The 16,398-nt window shown below is 45.8% G+C and overlaps 1 protein-coding gene across 1 annotated transcript in view; it reads left to right on the top strand.

Moving 5' to 3' along the window:
• The window catches only part of TRIM71 (tripartite motif containing 71, E3 ubiquitin protein ligase), a 73,911-nt gene that overhangs the window by 45,530 nt on the left and 11,983 nt on the right, over nt 1-16,398 (top strand). Inside the window, exon 2 of the mRNA XM_015418408.1 lies at nt 6,811-6,978. Within this exon, the coding sequence (XP_015273894.1) occupies nt 6,811-6,978 (168 nt within the window). The remainder of the gene's footprint in view (nt 1-6,810; nt 6,979-16,398) is intronic.

Raw genomic sequence — 16,398 nt, 5'->3', positions numbered from 1 at the left:
CTCTCCACCACCCTTTTAAATGTCTTCCCCCCCCAGTTTGGGGTGGGTAGGGGTGACTTGATCCTTAGTGCATGTTTGTTTCATATGTCTTTTATATGATTATCGAGTTATTCAAGCGCAGGAGGCATTCGTGTGTTGTTACCAGGGGTCATTTCGTAGAAAAAGAGCTAGGGGGACTCATTAGCATATGCCACACCCCCTGACATCACCGGAAGTGTGTCCTCCCCACAGCCGGCGGCGACCTCCAGCAGGCACCAGCAGGGAGCTCCAGGCCCCGCCCTCCCGCACCTCACCCGGGGGGATGGCGTCCCCCCACATCCCCCCCCCAAATGACCCCTGGTTGTTACTATGGAATTAATGCGTGTTTCAGAATTAAGATAGGGAGAATATCGGAGTCTGGCACTCAGCAGATTATTATAGGTTGGAACCCGCCCTGACTCTGCTTTGTGGGAAGGGTGGGATATAAATTTTGAAGGAAATAAAAAACTTGCTTTGGTTGTCCTAAAGTCCAATTAAAGACATAGATTGGCTGTGTCCCAGTGTCTTGACAGCTGCTTTTAGGCATATGGGCCCCCCAGTTTAAATCAGCGATGTATGGTAAGGGATATAGGAGTTTTTTTCTTCTACGTCTGAGTAGTTTTGTCTATGGAAACCACCATTGTGACCCCCCTTGCCCTCTTGTTAGTGTTGGAAGGAGAAAAGGAGATCTTGTCTTTTTCCTCGACTGCCCCACTCCCCTTCTAAGAAATACAGGGAGAGCAGTTTTTATAGTGAAACCATGCAGTAGTAAAAGGATTAAAGCCCCTCCTTGTGTGGTCCTGATCCAAATTAACACCCAAAATATAACTTTTAAAGAAGCTACAAGTGAGTTCTGATTGGATATTGCAAATGTCTCAACTGTTTGGATATTGCAAATGTCTCAACTGTTTGGACTTCTAGTTTACGAGAAGAACTGATCCTTCTGCTTTTGCAAACCTCCACTGTCAGTTAAAACTTGTGATGTGTTTGTCTGAGGGTGCCGCGAGGTGAGTAGTGGGTGGCTCCAGCAACTTGTCCAGCTGCTGTGGTAGCAATATATGCAATATGTCTTCACAAGGAAAGCAAGGCCAAATGCAGGTGTTCAAGTGGGAAAATGAGAATGTATTGAATGGAAGTTTTAAGAAGCCCTGTTAAATAAATTGTCATTTCCCCACCACACTATTGGCATTTGGCCTTGCCTTATTTTTTTATCTTTGTGACTGGTGCAGTCCTCTTGTTCACCCTCTGAGGTGGAGGCCATCTTGTGTGGGTGATTCCCATCCAACTTCAGGGAGGCAGTACTAAGTTCAACTTCTTCCTGTTTCCTCTGGTGGGAGGCACCCTTGGCTCAGTTTCTTTCCTGCCTCAGTAGGGAGAGCAGCTTAGTGTTAGGGCTCGCCTAACACTTTCATTTTCAACTTTACAGCACATCTATTTTCTTTTATCTTACTTCTTTATTCAATTCTCTCTCTATTTAAAAAAAAAGAACTTTTCTTTTACCCTCCTCTTACCTCTCTTCTCCGGAGTAGGACTATTGGTCTCCTTGGCCCGTTTGGATCATTCCAGTCTCCGGAGCCTAAAATTGGATCAAGAGTGAGTACTACTCACAAGGAGAGCAATGGACACCGGTGGATTCCACGAAGATCATCAAAGCCACGCTTCAAGAAAACGAGCCGCGTCTGAGCCCAGAGACTTGTACTGGGCGGAGTCCAACCTGTTATCTCTTCGGGCAGAACACATCAAGGGCTCAATAAACACTCAGGCGGACTGGCTGAGCCGGCAATCCATTCAAGTGGGCGAGTGGTCCTTGCATCACAGTCTGTTCTCATTAATTCAGGACAGATTCAGGACTCCCCAAGTAGATCTGTTCGCATCACCAATCAACTACCAACTGGAGAGACCAGGTTTTATCATCCTTCAGCGGAGCAGACGGATGCCCTTCTGTCGCCATGGCCTGTGGGGCTGCTATATGCGTTTCCCCCTCTGCCTGTGTTACCTCAGCTTCTTCGAAGGATAAAGGTACTAAAAGCGGAAGTCATCGTCATGGCACCATATTGGCCTCGTCGGCCGTGGTTCACACTTCTACAGCAGTCGGCGATCGCTTCTCCGTTCACCCTGCTGGTCTCTCATGACATGCTGCTACAGGGACTGATCAGTCATCCCAATCCATGTTGCTTCTGCTTGACCGCATGAAGGTTGAGCAGGGCAAACTTCGGACACTAGGCTACAGCAAACCAGTCGTGCAGACGATGATGGCTTCCAGAAAATCCTCCACTTCCAGGATATACAATGTTATCTGGAAGGCCTTTGTCTGTTGGTCCAGGAGGAAGAAGATTGACCCATTGCGCCCTCCTGTTTAAGTCCATTCTAGATTTTCTTCAAGATGGTAGATCCAGTGGTCTTCGTACGGCCACCTTAAGGTGACAAATGGTGGCCTTGGCTTCTGTACTGCCCCATTATGCAGGTTTGCCCATATCACAACACCCTCATGTTCGCCGTTTTCTGAAAGGAGCGGCTTTCCAAGATCCACCTCAAAAGCATGAGATTTCCAGGCACCACCTGGAGGTTGGCAACCATAATGGTAGGGTATTTCGCTAATGTGTGAATATGTGGTGGCTGAGATATAGGGATGAATAAATTGTAGAAATTGTGTTCAGTAGTGCAGTGGCTCAAGTGGTTAAGACGCTGAACTGCAGGCTGTGGAAGGTCGGTAGTTCAGCAGTTTGAGACCAGAGTGACGGCGTGAGCTCCTGTCTCTAGTTCCAGCTCCTGCCAACCTAGCAGTTCGAAAGCAAGAAATTGCAAGTAGATAAATAGGTACCACTTCGGTGGGAAGGTAACAGCGTTCTGTGCGCCTTGGTGTTTAGTCATGCCGGCCACATGACCACGGAAACGTCTTCGGACAGCGCTGGCTCTTCGGCTTTGAAACGGAGATGAGCACCGCAACCCTAGAGTCGGATTTGACTGGCTTTGGAGCAAGGGACCCTTTACCTTTACCTTTTTAGTACTACCCTTAAAAGGCTGGGCCTCCTAGCTCTATGCAATAATTTGGGGGAGGGGGCAGGATAATATTTGATCTTGTTTCTGCTTTATTTGCATGGAAAGGAGAAGGAATAAATGCGAAGGACAAAGTGATCCTTTCTTCTGGAAGTTTGATGAAAGTCATCAATAGATGGACTATTCCAGTTTATCTTTTGTCAACTCCCCAACACCACTGTGTACTGACCAATTTGGGTGTATTTCTGGGCAGTGGGTGAGATGTGTATTAGTTATTAGCATGGGAATTATCTCATAGCTTGGTTCAAATGAATCCTCCAAACCATGCTACATATTTTTTTGTGTTTTTAATTGTGTATGTGCACCCATGTGTTTGAGAGTGTGTGCACCTGGAAGTCATGGCGATCTCTGGTGACAGACCCCCACTGGGAGCCAGGAGGATATTCAGAGAGGTGGCTGAATAAAGCCTAACCCTGCTTTCCAGCTCTGGTATTTCAAGGGGGTCTCCTATCCATGTACCAGAGATGACCCTGCTTAGCTTCCGAGATCTAACGAGATCGGGCTTGCCTGGGCTATCCAGGTCAGGGCACCATGCTACGTATTTGAAGGGGGTTGCAGGCCCTTGCTCTCCCTTCTCCCCTTCACACAAACCATAGGGTTGGATCCAGCCAGTTTTTTCACTTCATCTTTACCCAATTCCCTTCCCTACTACTGTGTCTGCCCCACATGGCTTCTGTACATGTAGGCCTCGTGGTTCTTAGCATATCCGTTTGAGTGGTCAAAGGTGATCCTTCTTTCCTTTTTAACCAGCAAAAAAAGTTGCTTGGATCTAACCCATAGTTTACCATCATACCCAAACTGGCAAACTGTAGTTGGCACTGGCCTTCCAAACCAGAGTAAGAAACCACAGTTTGAAATGGTTTCTGTTTCCAGTTTGGAGGCCAAAAACAACCTGTAGCTTGCCAACGTGAACGTCACAGCAAGCTGCAGTTTATGCTAAACTAAAAATAAATGCAAGACTGTGATCCATTTCTCACTTTAAATCTTGGAAAGGATTTTTTTGGGAATGGGCTTAGTGAGCTGGAGCCAGACTAAATTTTAATGGCAGAAAGGAACTTGCTTGCCTCCCTCTCCCACTGTAGCCTAATAATCTCCACAAAATACTGCTCCAGGGGGATAGTAGACCCTGAAAAACAATAAAAGAGGTGCTGTGCAGCTGAAAAGGAACAAACATGAATCTGCTTTATACTGAATCAGACCCTTGGTCCATCAAAGTCAGTATTGTCTATTCAGACTAGTAGCAGCTCTCCAGGATCTCAGGCAGAGGTCCTTTCACATCACCTACTGCCAGATCCTTTAACTGGATCTGCCGGGGATTGAACCTGGGACCTTCTGTTATGCCAAGCAGATGCTCTACCACTGAGCCACGGATCAGTGGAAATTACTAATTTAGTTTGGATCCAACACAATGTGTTGTATGGAGGCGTGGAGGAAAGCCAAACATTCAGGACACTTAGGAGCAGATGTGGCTGGTGCTGCATTGTAGAGATTGGCAGTATCCCTATAACATGTAGGTACTTTTGGGGAAGCAAGTGATGGGATTGGGAGGGGGCTACCCTTCTGAAAGCGAGGCATATATTACAGCCTCTTCAGGGAAAGTTATTTTAAAATGTTTCAGTGATATTCTAGACTATGCTTGCTGCGATACACTGCTAGAAAACCTGTTCCAGAACCAGTTTGGTAAATAGGTAAACAGGTTTGTCAGATAGCAGTTCTTCCTTACTTCTCTGCAGGATCTCAATATCTCAGTCTTTTTGACACGTTACTGCCTTTCTGAGACAAGAGGAAAGAAAACTGAATTATTGCTCGAGACATTTAATAATAACTCTATGAAGACCCGCTTGCAGTCTTTGAGTCTGACTAGAAAAACCAGTTTTGCACTCAAGACCTTTCTTTTGGAGGAAAAATAAAATTCCTTACCATTTTTATTTTTAAATTTTTTGGTTGTTGAACAAAATTCTGGAAACCCCTTGCAACTGCTTGTAACATTTCTTGATAACAGCAGTGGACTGGAGGCTTTCTTTAACAATCTGCTAATTGTTTTTGATTACTTCTTCCTCTCCTTTTGTGGCTTGTGTGCCTGAGTGACTGACAAACCCCTACACTGTGCCTTGTATTCTTGCAGAAAGTAGCATCTGGATCTGCATGACAGGACTGCTCTCTGGCCTCTTGACCTAGCTTTGCTTCTGGCATTAACTGTTTCAGAGGGTTAATAGCAGGTTTAGCTGGAAGCGGAACCCTGGCTCGTATTGACGCCATTTTCTCTTCAGATGGCCCCTTTGATGGGAGGGGGGCTGATACTTTTAACAAACAGGGGAATTGTGATATTCATGTGACTTAGTGGCTGGCCGGCTGGCCTGAGGTTTTTGCTCGAATGCTTTATAATTATTATGATGACTGGTATCCCAGTGTTTCTTTTGATGATTACTTTTTACATTCTGGGACAAATGCAACTGTATGATGCGACAAATAAGTTCTGTGCTGGAAATTTTACTGAATTTTGCCTACCCCCAGATATTATAAATTTAAAGTTCCTATTCCAATCACTGTTCATAGTGGGGTTTTTTTTAAGTTTGCTAACAATGTTTTCTTCCTGCTGGTTAAGGGAAGTGTGAGGTTAAGCTGTAAATTGGGTGCAGTAGAAGTGAATGAATTTATTGAATTATTCACATACACACACATCCACTCTTGTGTGATGTAATATGCTTCAGCAAATAGAGATTCATTGAAGAAAATATCTCTGATCTGGCTTCATGCCAAAAGAAGCATTGCCTTAAAATTGAGAATGGCTTTTTCCTCCTTCGCCTCACACCTTGAGGTGGTTGGCTGTTAACTCCCATTGATTTGAATTCTATTGAATATACTCCTAGTACTTCTACAGCAGTTGATTGTAAAACTGTTGGGCATGAAATCTGAATAGGCTTGTTTAAAGGGCAGCCTTTTAAATTTTGAGTACAGCGCGTAGAGAGGTTTTGTTATCTCTCATGTGAGGTAGCCGTTTCTTTGAATGAATTGCTGAGTGGCTCTCCACTACATCCCTCTGCTGGATAGAATGTGAAAATAGCCTCATGAACTACTAACTAGTGAATCACTCAATGTTTACCAAAACGGTGCTCAAGATTTTCACTGTGTACTGCATGAATATTCTTTTTTACAGGGCTTTGGCTACAAATTGTAAGTGGATAACTTCTAATTTACTGGAGGCACCTCTGATAACGTGATTAAAAGAATATTGGGGAAGCTGACACAGAAAAGGTGTGCTGTTATACATCTTTGGATAGCATTCTATTAATATTTTGGCCTAAAAGAGTTCTTGACCTCATTGGGTTGGATCCAGTGATCCCCTACCCAATGCTCCCTCTAAGCTGTGGAGTCTTGTGAGCAAAAATTCTACTGTGTGAGCTACTGGCATTAAAGCTGTGAGCGAGGCATTTGGCTGCTGCATGAATTAGCTTGCTTTGGAGCCCTCCTTCCTGAGCTAAGACAGAAATCTGTGAGCTGGAGGCTAAAAAACTGTGAGCTACCTCACACTAACTCAGCTTAGAGGGAACATTGCCCCTACCTCCAAACCTGCCTCCTTCAGAAGGTAATCATAGGCTCCTACTGATTGTTTCCAAAGGATTTTACAAGTGGTAGCTGTAAAAGTATTATAGACAGCTGGGGATTTTTAAAATGCTTGTCACAGAATCCGCTGCAGTCATCTAAATACTATTTGACTTTTCCTCTTGCTTAAAGGTGCTGCATTTCTACTGTGACACTTGTTCTGTCCCCATCTGTCGGGAATGCACCATGGGACGACATGTGGGTCACAGCTTTATCTACCTCCAAGACGCCCTGCAGGACTCTAGAACACTTACCATCCAGCTACTAGCAGATGCTCAACAAGGACGCCAGGCCATTCAGGTAAATATGCAGTTAGCCCATGGGCACTGTCCACACTATGGCTGTTTTAGATTCTCAACTGAAATGGTAGCTACTGACTGAGCTTCCCACCACAGGTGGTGGGATTATGCAATAAACTGCTCTGTGTTCCCAGCTACAGTAGCAGTATATGTGACCTCGCGCTTATGTGAAGAAGAAACTGAAAGGGAAGGGAAGGAGAGTCAAATCCCTTTGGGAAGCTTGGAGGCTATTTAAAACTACAATACTGGAGGGTCAGGTTAGGAAAGGTACAAATAGGTATTTAAAAAGGCCTGAATGGTCAACTGACAACGTAATGGAAATAGCAAAAGGTAAGAAGGATTCCTTTAAGCAGTGGAATGCTACTCCCAAGTAAGATAAATAAAACGGAGCACAGCCTTTAGCAAATAAAATGCAAGTTGGTGATCAGACAAGCAAAAAGGGACTATGAGGAACATATTGCAAAACACATAGAGATCAACAATAAAAATTTATTCAAATACATTAGAAGCAGAGAACCAGCCAGGGTGGCAGTGGGGCGCTTGGATGACCAAGGGGTAGAAAGATTACTAAAGGATGATAGGGAAATGGCAGAGAAGCGAAATGCGTTTTCTGCCTCTGTCTTCACTGTGGAAGATGGGAGGTTCTTGCTCACTCCAGAACCACAGATTTCGGAAGGGGCACTGAAAAACCTGAGTCAGATTGAGGTGACAAGAGAGGAAGTCCTATTACTGATGGACAACTTAAAAACTGATAAATCACCAGGACCAGATGGCATACAACCAAGAGTTCTGAAAAGAACTCAAATGTGAACTAGTAATCTCCTGACAAAAATATGCAGTCTGTCGTTAAAATCTGCCCCCCCCCCCCCCCCCCCCCGAAGGTAGCTAAGGTAACCCCCATCTTTAAAAATGGTTCGAGAGGAGATCTGGGAAATTACAGGCTGGCCAGTCTAACATCAATACTGGGGAAGTTGGTGGAATCTGTTATTAAAGATAGAATTAGTAGGCACATTGATGAACAAAAACTGTTGAGGAAGAATCAGCATGGATTCTGTAAGGGTAGATCTTGTCTCACTAACCTTTTTGTGTTCTTTGAGGGGGTGAACAAACATGGACAAGGGTCATCCTGTAAATGTTGTTTACTTTGACTTCCAGAAAACTTTTGATAAAGTTCCTCATCAAAGGTTCCTAAGTAAACTCAGCAGTCATGGGATAAGAGGACAAATCCTCTTGTGAATTAAAAACTGGTTAATTAACAGGAAACAGAAAGTGAATATAAATGGGCAGTTTTCACAGTGGAAGGTGGTAAGCAGTGGGGTACTGCAGGACTCGGTCCGGTGCTTTTTAACTTGATCAGTGATGATTTGGTGTTGGGAGTAAGCAGTGAAGTGGCTAAATTTGCAGATGACACTTACGTTGTTCAGGACAGTGAGAACCAGGGAGGACTCGGAGGTGCTCCAGAGGGATCTGTCAAGTCTGGGTAAGTGGGCATCAGTGTGGTAAGGGAAGTTCAATGTGGGCAAGTGCAAAGTAATGCACATGGGAGCTAAAAATCCTAACTATAGATATACATTGATGGGGTCCGACCTGGCAGTAACTAACCAGGGGAGAGATCTTGGAGTCGTGGTTAGATAACTCACTGAAGATGTTGACTCAGTGTGTGACTGCAATAAAAAAAGGCAAATGCTATGCTGGGGATTATTAGGAAGGGGACTGAAAACAAATCAGCCAGTATCATATTGCCCCTATATAAATCTATGATGCAGCTTTATTTGGAATACTTTGTACAGTTCTGGTCACCGCACCTCAAAAAAGATAGTATAGCACTGGAAAATGTGCAGAAAAGGGCAATTGAAGTGATTAAGGGGATGGAACACCTTCCGTATGAAGAAAGGCTTAAGAGATTAGGGCTCTTTACCTTAGAAAAAACAAGGGTTGAGGGGTGACATGATAGAGGTTTACAAAATTATGCATGGGATAGAGAAGGCAGAGAAAGAAGTGCTTTTCTCCCTTTCTCACTCAATGAAATTAATGAGCAGAAGGCTTAGAATAGATCAAAGGGAAGTACTTCTTCACCCAAAGAGTAATTAACAGCTGGAATTAATTGCTGCAGGAAGTGGTGGCAGCTATAAGCACAGATAGATTCAAGAGGAGATTGGATAAATATATGGAGCAGAGGTCCATCAGTGGCTATTAGCCTCAAGATAGATGGAACACTGTGTCTGAGGCAGTGGTGCTCTGTATTCTTGGTGCTTGGGGGGGGGGCAACAGGGGGGGGTCTTCTGGAGTTCTGGCCCTGCTGGTGGACCTCCTGATGGCACCTGGATTTTGGCCACTCTGTGACACAGATTGTTGGACTGAATGGGCCATTGGCCTGGTCCAACATGGCTTCTCTTAAGTTCTTATTAACTGCATCATCCATTGTAATAATGGACGTGTTGTCATCCTAGAAACTAAAGATGGCATCTTATTTTAACAGGATGTAACGTTGGACAGAGTTGTGTATTTATAAATAGCTCATTCATTTATAGCCCACCATAACTGAACATAGCTCCTTGCATAGAACTGACAAAGAGTTTTCAGATCAACAGAATATCTAATTCTCTCTTGTAAGGATGGTGCGACCTGGATGAGTCAGGAACTCCCTTCCTTCCACTTTTGGCAGCAGGAAATTCAGGGTTTTTTGTTCTGGAGGGGAGTTTCCCCATCTCTCCTTCAGTCTTCTTTTCCTGCCAATGGAGAAGGCAGGCTTTTGGAGAGCTCCAAGTGCTTTCAGTTTCAGAGCTTCCTTTTGTAGTCCAGCATCTTGATTCACAGCACTTATCCTTATCTTCAGTGATCTCCCCTTTCTCGCAAAGCCATTGAGGCAACTGTGCTTTGGCTCAGTGGAGCCTAGGTGTCTTGCAGCTTTGCAGCACTGCATGGAAACAGCAGGGGAGCTGGGCAATGGCGCTTATCAGCAGGATCTTCCAGTGGTGAGCTGCAGGAGGTACTGTGTGCCTAGCTGATCTCTAAGGGCCCTGAATTAGGACATCGAGCTCTTCCCAGATCAGTCTCCAGGTAAGGGGCAAGATGGCAGTGAATGCCAGAGTAGCGGTGTGCTTTCTTCCTGCCACAATGTGACTACGCCTTTCTCCCAAGCAGTAGGGTTGAGCAAGGGTGCAACAGAACTGGAGGAGAGTCCCCCAACCCTCCCTCCGGTATCCCAGAGGGCTTCCAACAGTGGTTGGAATATTTTATAGAAGAGGCTGTGGACAGAAGGGATCACAGCAGCCGCCGCAGCCACCAGCACTCCCCCCTTCACCCCCCCATGGAAGCAATCCAGTAGAACTAAGCGGCACGAGGGGCTGCTATTTATAGTCAGAGGGGGGACAAGATCTGTCCAAGGTCCTCATAAAAGCTGTGAGAAAGGAGTGTTGACCGTTACATGTTACTTACAAGTAGACCATTAATAACATTTGGATAATTTCCCTGTTTTCTGCTATCATGATCCTGACCTGTCCAAAAAGGAAGAAAGTCAGATCAGTGATGAGCAATGTTCCCTCTAAGCTGTGGGTTCTTGTGAGCAAAAATTCTACTTTGTGAGCCGCTGGCATTACAGTTGTGAGCAAGCGATTTGGCTACTGCATAAATTAGTTTGCTCTGGAGCCATCCTTCCTGAGCTAAGATAAAAATGTGTGAGCCGGAGGCTAAAAAACTGTGAGCTAGCTCACACTAACTATTTTGCCACCAAGGTCTTTCATTCATCATTTGTCACTACTCTAAAGTTCCTGAAACTGTCTACTCCCATGGCGGATCTTCCACATCAGAAGGAAGGAGATCCTGACAAGGAAGTTGTGTCCAGCTCTACAGTAGCAGACTCTCTTACTCTTCCCTAGGATCTTTGACTGGGTACTAGGCTTACCAAGTGGCAGCGGGGGATCCGCATGTCTTTACAGGATCCCTGCCACGGGGACGGCGATACACGTTGCACCGCCGTCGCCAGGATGTGACGCTACGCATCGCTCTGGCAACGGGACTCCAAACAGCCCCATTGCCAGAGCGACACGTAGCGTCACATCCTGGCGACGGCGGTGCAATGCGTATTGCCGTCCCCACGGCAGAGATCCTGTAAAGACATGCGGATCCCCCGCCGCCACTTGGTAAGCCTACTGGGTACTGAGAGATGAATAGGATGAACCTATTCACTCCAGGGTCATCATCATCATCATTGACTGTGCAAGATGTAGAGAGGAGTTCTCTGAGGCCTCCCCTAATTTGACCTCCTACCTCCCAAGGTTAGAGAAAATCATGGCTCTTGTAGCTGATGCTAAGTTGGTTGCTATGCAGTTTTCGGCAAGGGCCATTGGCGCTACTATGGTCGCCATGTGACTCTCTGGCTGAGCAACTGGTCAGTGGGCACTTCAGCCAAGAGGAGGAATGTGCATTCGGTTCATCTAAACTGAATGCACCCCCGAAAATGGCCCATTCAAGCCCCTTTTGGGCGGCTGCGGGCCGATTCAGATTCTCTTATCTGAATCGGCTTGCTGCCGAATTGCAATTTGGCCCCATTATCTCCTATGGGCCATTGAAGTCAATGGCAAAAACATAGGATATATTCTGGGGGCTGGAGGGGAGGGGGGGTTTGAGGGAGAGGCTCCAAACTTGCAGGGTACCTGCTGGAGCCTCTCCCTAAGATACCCACCAAGTTTCAAGAAGATTGGACCAGGGGGGGTCCAATTTTACGGGCCCCAAAACAGGTTGCCCCCATCCCCTCCATTCTCTATGGGGGGGAGGAAGTTACTTTTTTCCCACGGTGCTGTTAGTGGCTCGGGGGGGGGGTTGAGGGAGAGGCTCCAAATTTTCGGGGTAGCTTCAGGAGCCTCTTCCCACATAAACCCCCACGTACCAAAGTAATTGGACCAGTGTGCCCAATTCTATGGGCACCCAAACAGGTTACCCCCATTACCTCCATTGTTTCCAATGGGGAAACCCAGCCAGCAGCACTTAAGGCAGGCAAGCAGGCAGCACCCAGCAGTCAGACTCTCCCAGAGAATCTCAGGGAAGGTGAACTGTCTTGGGAGGTGCTTGTTTGCCATTTGAACAAGTGGCACACTCCAGAACAAGTGGCACTGTGGCAGTGCAAGCATGCCACAGTGCCACACAGAAACTCCAAAAGACCAACAGAGGGGGGAGGCCAGTTTCATCCAATTGCTGCATGCATGTGCAGCCTGCAAGGTTGGTGATGTTGCTTTGCACACCACCTTCCTTGCTTGGGAGGGGGGGGGGAGAGTCAACTCTAACCCAACTCTACCCTGGCCTGACCTGACCTGCTACATCCCTGGACTTCTGGTTGCACCATCAATTTACACAGGGCAGGGCCTGTATAAATGTTGTTCCTGTTGGTGCAAGAAGATTAACAGCATACACGGTTTTTTTGCCATCCCTGGGGACAGTATGCTTTGTTACATCCCCATTCATCTGGATCTCCTCATCTTTCCAAGGGAGAATGGCACATTGGTACTCCAATGAAGATCCATTCTTCTTGAAAGTGACAAGAAGACCCGGGCCCACCCCCCAAAAAGGAAAAGGAAACATTGAGGTGCAGAAGGCCAGAGATGTTATAGAAAAAGAGGGAAGTTCCCTGATCGGGTGATCGACCCAGTTGTTAGTCTGGGTTGGATTGTGTTGCTGTGTTTTCAAAGTTTTTCACATCATGGCGTGGGCCATGGGACCTATGGAAGTTTCCAGACTGAAAGGGAGATGGGGGAATGCTTCCCCTCTAGAACAACAAAGCTGGGCTTCCTGGCGCCAAAAGTGCAGGGAAGGGAATTCCCCACTCATCTGGGTCTTCTCGTCACTACCATGGAGTATGGACCTTCACGGTAAGTACCAGTGTGCCATTTCTCAGCATGGCCCAAGATTGGCATAATGGAAAACAGATCTTTTTGTGGACTTGGGAGAATCCTTAGGTTTTCAGTCTGAAAATGAAAACAAAAAACAAAAACAAGTTGGGGGGACATAAATGTTTTAAAAAAGAGATCCTGCAACACGATGTCACAAGATTTCAACTGGCATTATGGGGGTTGCCTAGCAACCCTGGTATACTCAAGAGGAGGCTGCAGCAGGACTGGAGGGAAAGTGTGCTGTCAAGAGAGAAGGGGGAGGGAGGGAGGGAGGGAGAGAGAGAGAGAGAGAGAGAGAGAGAGAGAGAGAGAGAGAGAGAGGGACTGACTGTTGAAAAGAGAGAGGGGGGTGGGGTGAGAGGGGAAGAAATGAAGGTGAGGGGAATTGGGGTACATTGCCTTGCAACTCTTGCCGATGCCTTCTTGTCTGTATCTAACTTCTTGCAGTGTGCAGACCTGAGCAAGAAGCATCTTTTAGAATCATTCCTTTCCAAATCCATTTCAGCATTGTTTCTAAAAGATACATCAGTGTTAAATTACATGTTTTACACTTGCATTTATGTAAAAATTTTATACCATGAAGTCTTGACAAATTTGACTTTTTGCTGGATTGACATTTGTTATGGCACTGCCAAGGAATAAAATCAGTGAGACATTTTTTGAGCATTATGTTAGAATTTTCAAAACTGGCGAGCTTTGGTTCAGGTTCTTCCCTTCAGTAGATCAACCAGTTTGCTTTTATTTCTGGCTAAAAGGAACAATGTGGTGTGGCTTCTTCTTCTTTTAAACCTTAGTTTTGATTCTCTGAACCAGTACAACATAATCACAGATCCACAAATCTTTGAAGTGTGTGGTAAGGAAGGAAAGGATTTCTCTGTGGACCACAACCATCCAGATTAATAATTTTCTGTGGGCAGATGCCATTAAACTAGTGGAGCAGATCTATTTTACCTTAAAATAGAGAGCGTGATGGAGATTTTAGATCTCAGCGGTGGCACCCTGATTTCCCTGTTTGCTGTTTCTGGTATTCTGGAGCCTAGAGCTTGAAAGGCATATCCTTTCAGGATTATGAACATTGTCCTATTGACAAGTTGAAATGATGTACATGTCAAAGAATTCTGAAACTGAAAAAAATCCCTCTCTTTTCCCTTTTATCTGAATAGCTCCATCTGCTGGCACAAGAGTTTATTTAAAAAACAAATTTGGAAGATCAGGAAAACTAGGCCAATGAATTATCCAAGAGCACCTAGTACCCATCCAATGAAAGTGAAAACAGGAGATCTTTTTCTTAATTATAGATCTGCATTCTCAGAGAATAATTTTTTCAGGTGATACAGAAAGCTCCTATAAACATCATTTGAAAGAGTTGTCCTAAAATGTATGTAAAGCAAGCCAGATTTCGCTCAAAACTAGGAAAGTGTTCACTAGTTACTAAAACAAAAGCCACATAATGTGTTTGAATCGAATCAGCTACATGGATTACACTTCAGTTTCCTGTTACAGGAAACTCCTAGGGTTGGCTCCAGGCAGCTCTGCCTGTGGTTAAACAAAGGTGAGGAGGGGATTCTTTTCTGACCATCACCAAAAAGGCTGTGCTGGGGATCATGGGACCTGTGTAGACAAAATCTATTGGGAATGGCACTGTAGTAGGGGCGTTGTGTGAGAATGAATGAAAAAATTGGCCAGATCCATCCCCTAAGTGTTCTCTTCATTTTGGGTGAGAGTCTCATATTGTTGTCTTCCTTCTAAGGAAATGGTGTAGATGGAAGTAGACATGTTGGATGCTGAAGGCCACTTAATGTTACTGTCTCAAGATGAGCCCTACTCTTTTGTCCACTTAAAATCCTCCACTAATTTCCTTAGATCAGTAGGAAGATTTCAGGCCTTCATGAAGACATTAAAATACTGTCATTTGTTCTTCAAAAAAAAATCTGTTGTTAGGCCGCGGGCACATGGGCAGGAAAATGCGCGGGGGGGGAGTGTGGCTGTTTGCCCCAGGGCAAAATAACACGCGGTTGTGCCAGCAGACGTTCTGTGGAGGTCCCGTGGTAGGGGGGAGGTGCCGAGCACACCACAATCCTGCGTCGTGGCAAAGAAGCGGCAAGGCGAACGGGTGTTTTTTTCTCCGGACACCAAAGTGTGCGCATGCCCCGTTGGGTGCTCGTGCGCATCCCATGGACAGTTGAAAAACAAACAAACCTTTATACGAGGGGGCATGGGCGGACGCCGGAACTACCACCGGAAACGCGATCAGACACCCGCCTTTGCCCCGCGGTTACCAGAAACTAGTACCTCCGAGGTACTAGTTTTTAACCGCGCATCTTCGGCGGGAAGCCTCGGGTGCACCATGGGAGCTCTACGCTTCCCAGATGTGGTGGTGAGATAGCGCCCGGAAAATCCGCCTATCTTCCGTCTCTCTAGCGTGCCTAATGCTCCGTGTGACCGCAGCCCTTGTTAAGCTGAATAGAGTGAAACGTAATGGTAGTGAAGAAAGATTCAGGGAGAGAAGGCAGCGTGATATTGCCTGATCTCAAAAGCTAAGCAGGGTCAGTGCTTGGATGGAGGACCATCAAGGAAGGCTTGGAAGAGGAAGGCAATGGCAAACCACCTCTGCTTCTCTCTTGCCTTTAAAACCTGTATTTGGGGTCACCATAACTCAGTTGCACCTTGACAGCACATATATACATAAGATAGATTCAGACCGTGATCCATGATCCCAGTGTTACAATATCCTCTTTGAAACTGGATGACTAGAACAGTATACTTAGATGCAGCTGTGCCATAGATCTGTACAGTGACATCATTATACCGGCTGGCTTATTTTGAATCTTTGGTGATAGACCCTAGTAATAGAACTTGCCCTTTTCACTGCTGCTCGTTCATAGCTCAGTCTTTTATCCACTGTGTTATGCTTCCACTTATCACGTCTGTGTGGAATAGTGAATGGAGTGCTAGGCCAATGAGATTCAGGTTGAAATCTCCTCTCTGCCATGCAGCACATAAGGACCACTTTGGGCTAATCACAACCTGTTGACATGCGCTATCTCACGGTTCTTGGGATAACAAAAGGGAAGACACTGTGCTGCCCCAAACTCCTTGGATGAATTGGGGAATAGAAGTGTAATGCCGGACAACAACTAATACAGCTCTTGAGTCTGATTTTGCTTTGCTGCTTTGTCCTAGCTCATAAGTGTCCACAAAGGACCTCGCCCTCCCATATTATCTGGCCTGCCACTAAAGATCTGCCTCTCAAGCCCTGCGGTCTCTGCCCCCCACCTTCAGAAGTAAGGTGGGTGGCAACTAAAGACAGTGTACCTCACCCCTGCAGTGCTCTCTCCCCCTTGAGGTTTGTCTGGTGGCTGCTTTACTTTCTTTTTGGTGCCAGGCTAAAACATATCTTTTTACCCAGGCTTTTAATTAGGGTTTTATCTTAGTAAAAGGTAAAGGTTTCCCTTGCTCAAAAGCTAGTCATATCTGACTCTGGGGGGCGGTGCTCATCTCCGTTTCCAAGCCGAAGAGCCAGCGCTGTCCGAAGA

This window comes from Gekko japonicus, unplaced genomic scaffold (genome assembly GCF_001447785.1).
Source record: "Gekko japonicus isolate JY-2015 unplaced genomic scaffold, Gekko_japonicus_V1.1 scaffold106, whole genome shotgun sequence".
Lineage (NCBI taxonomy): Eukaryota > Metazoa > Chordata > Lepidosauria > Squamata > Gekkonidae > Gekko > Gekko japonicus.
Note: the sequence above shows the minus strand (reverse complement) of the source record. Positions and strands in the feature narration are given on the sequence as shown.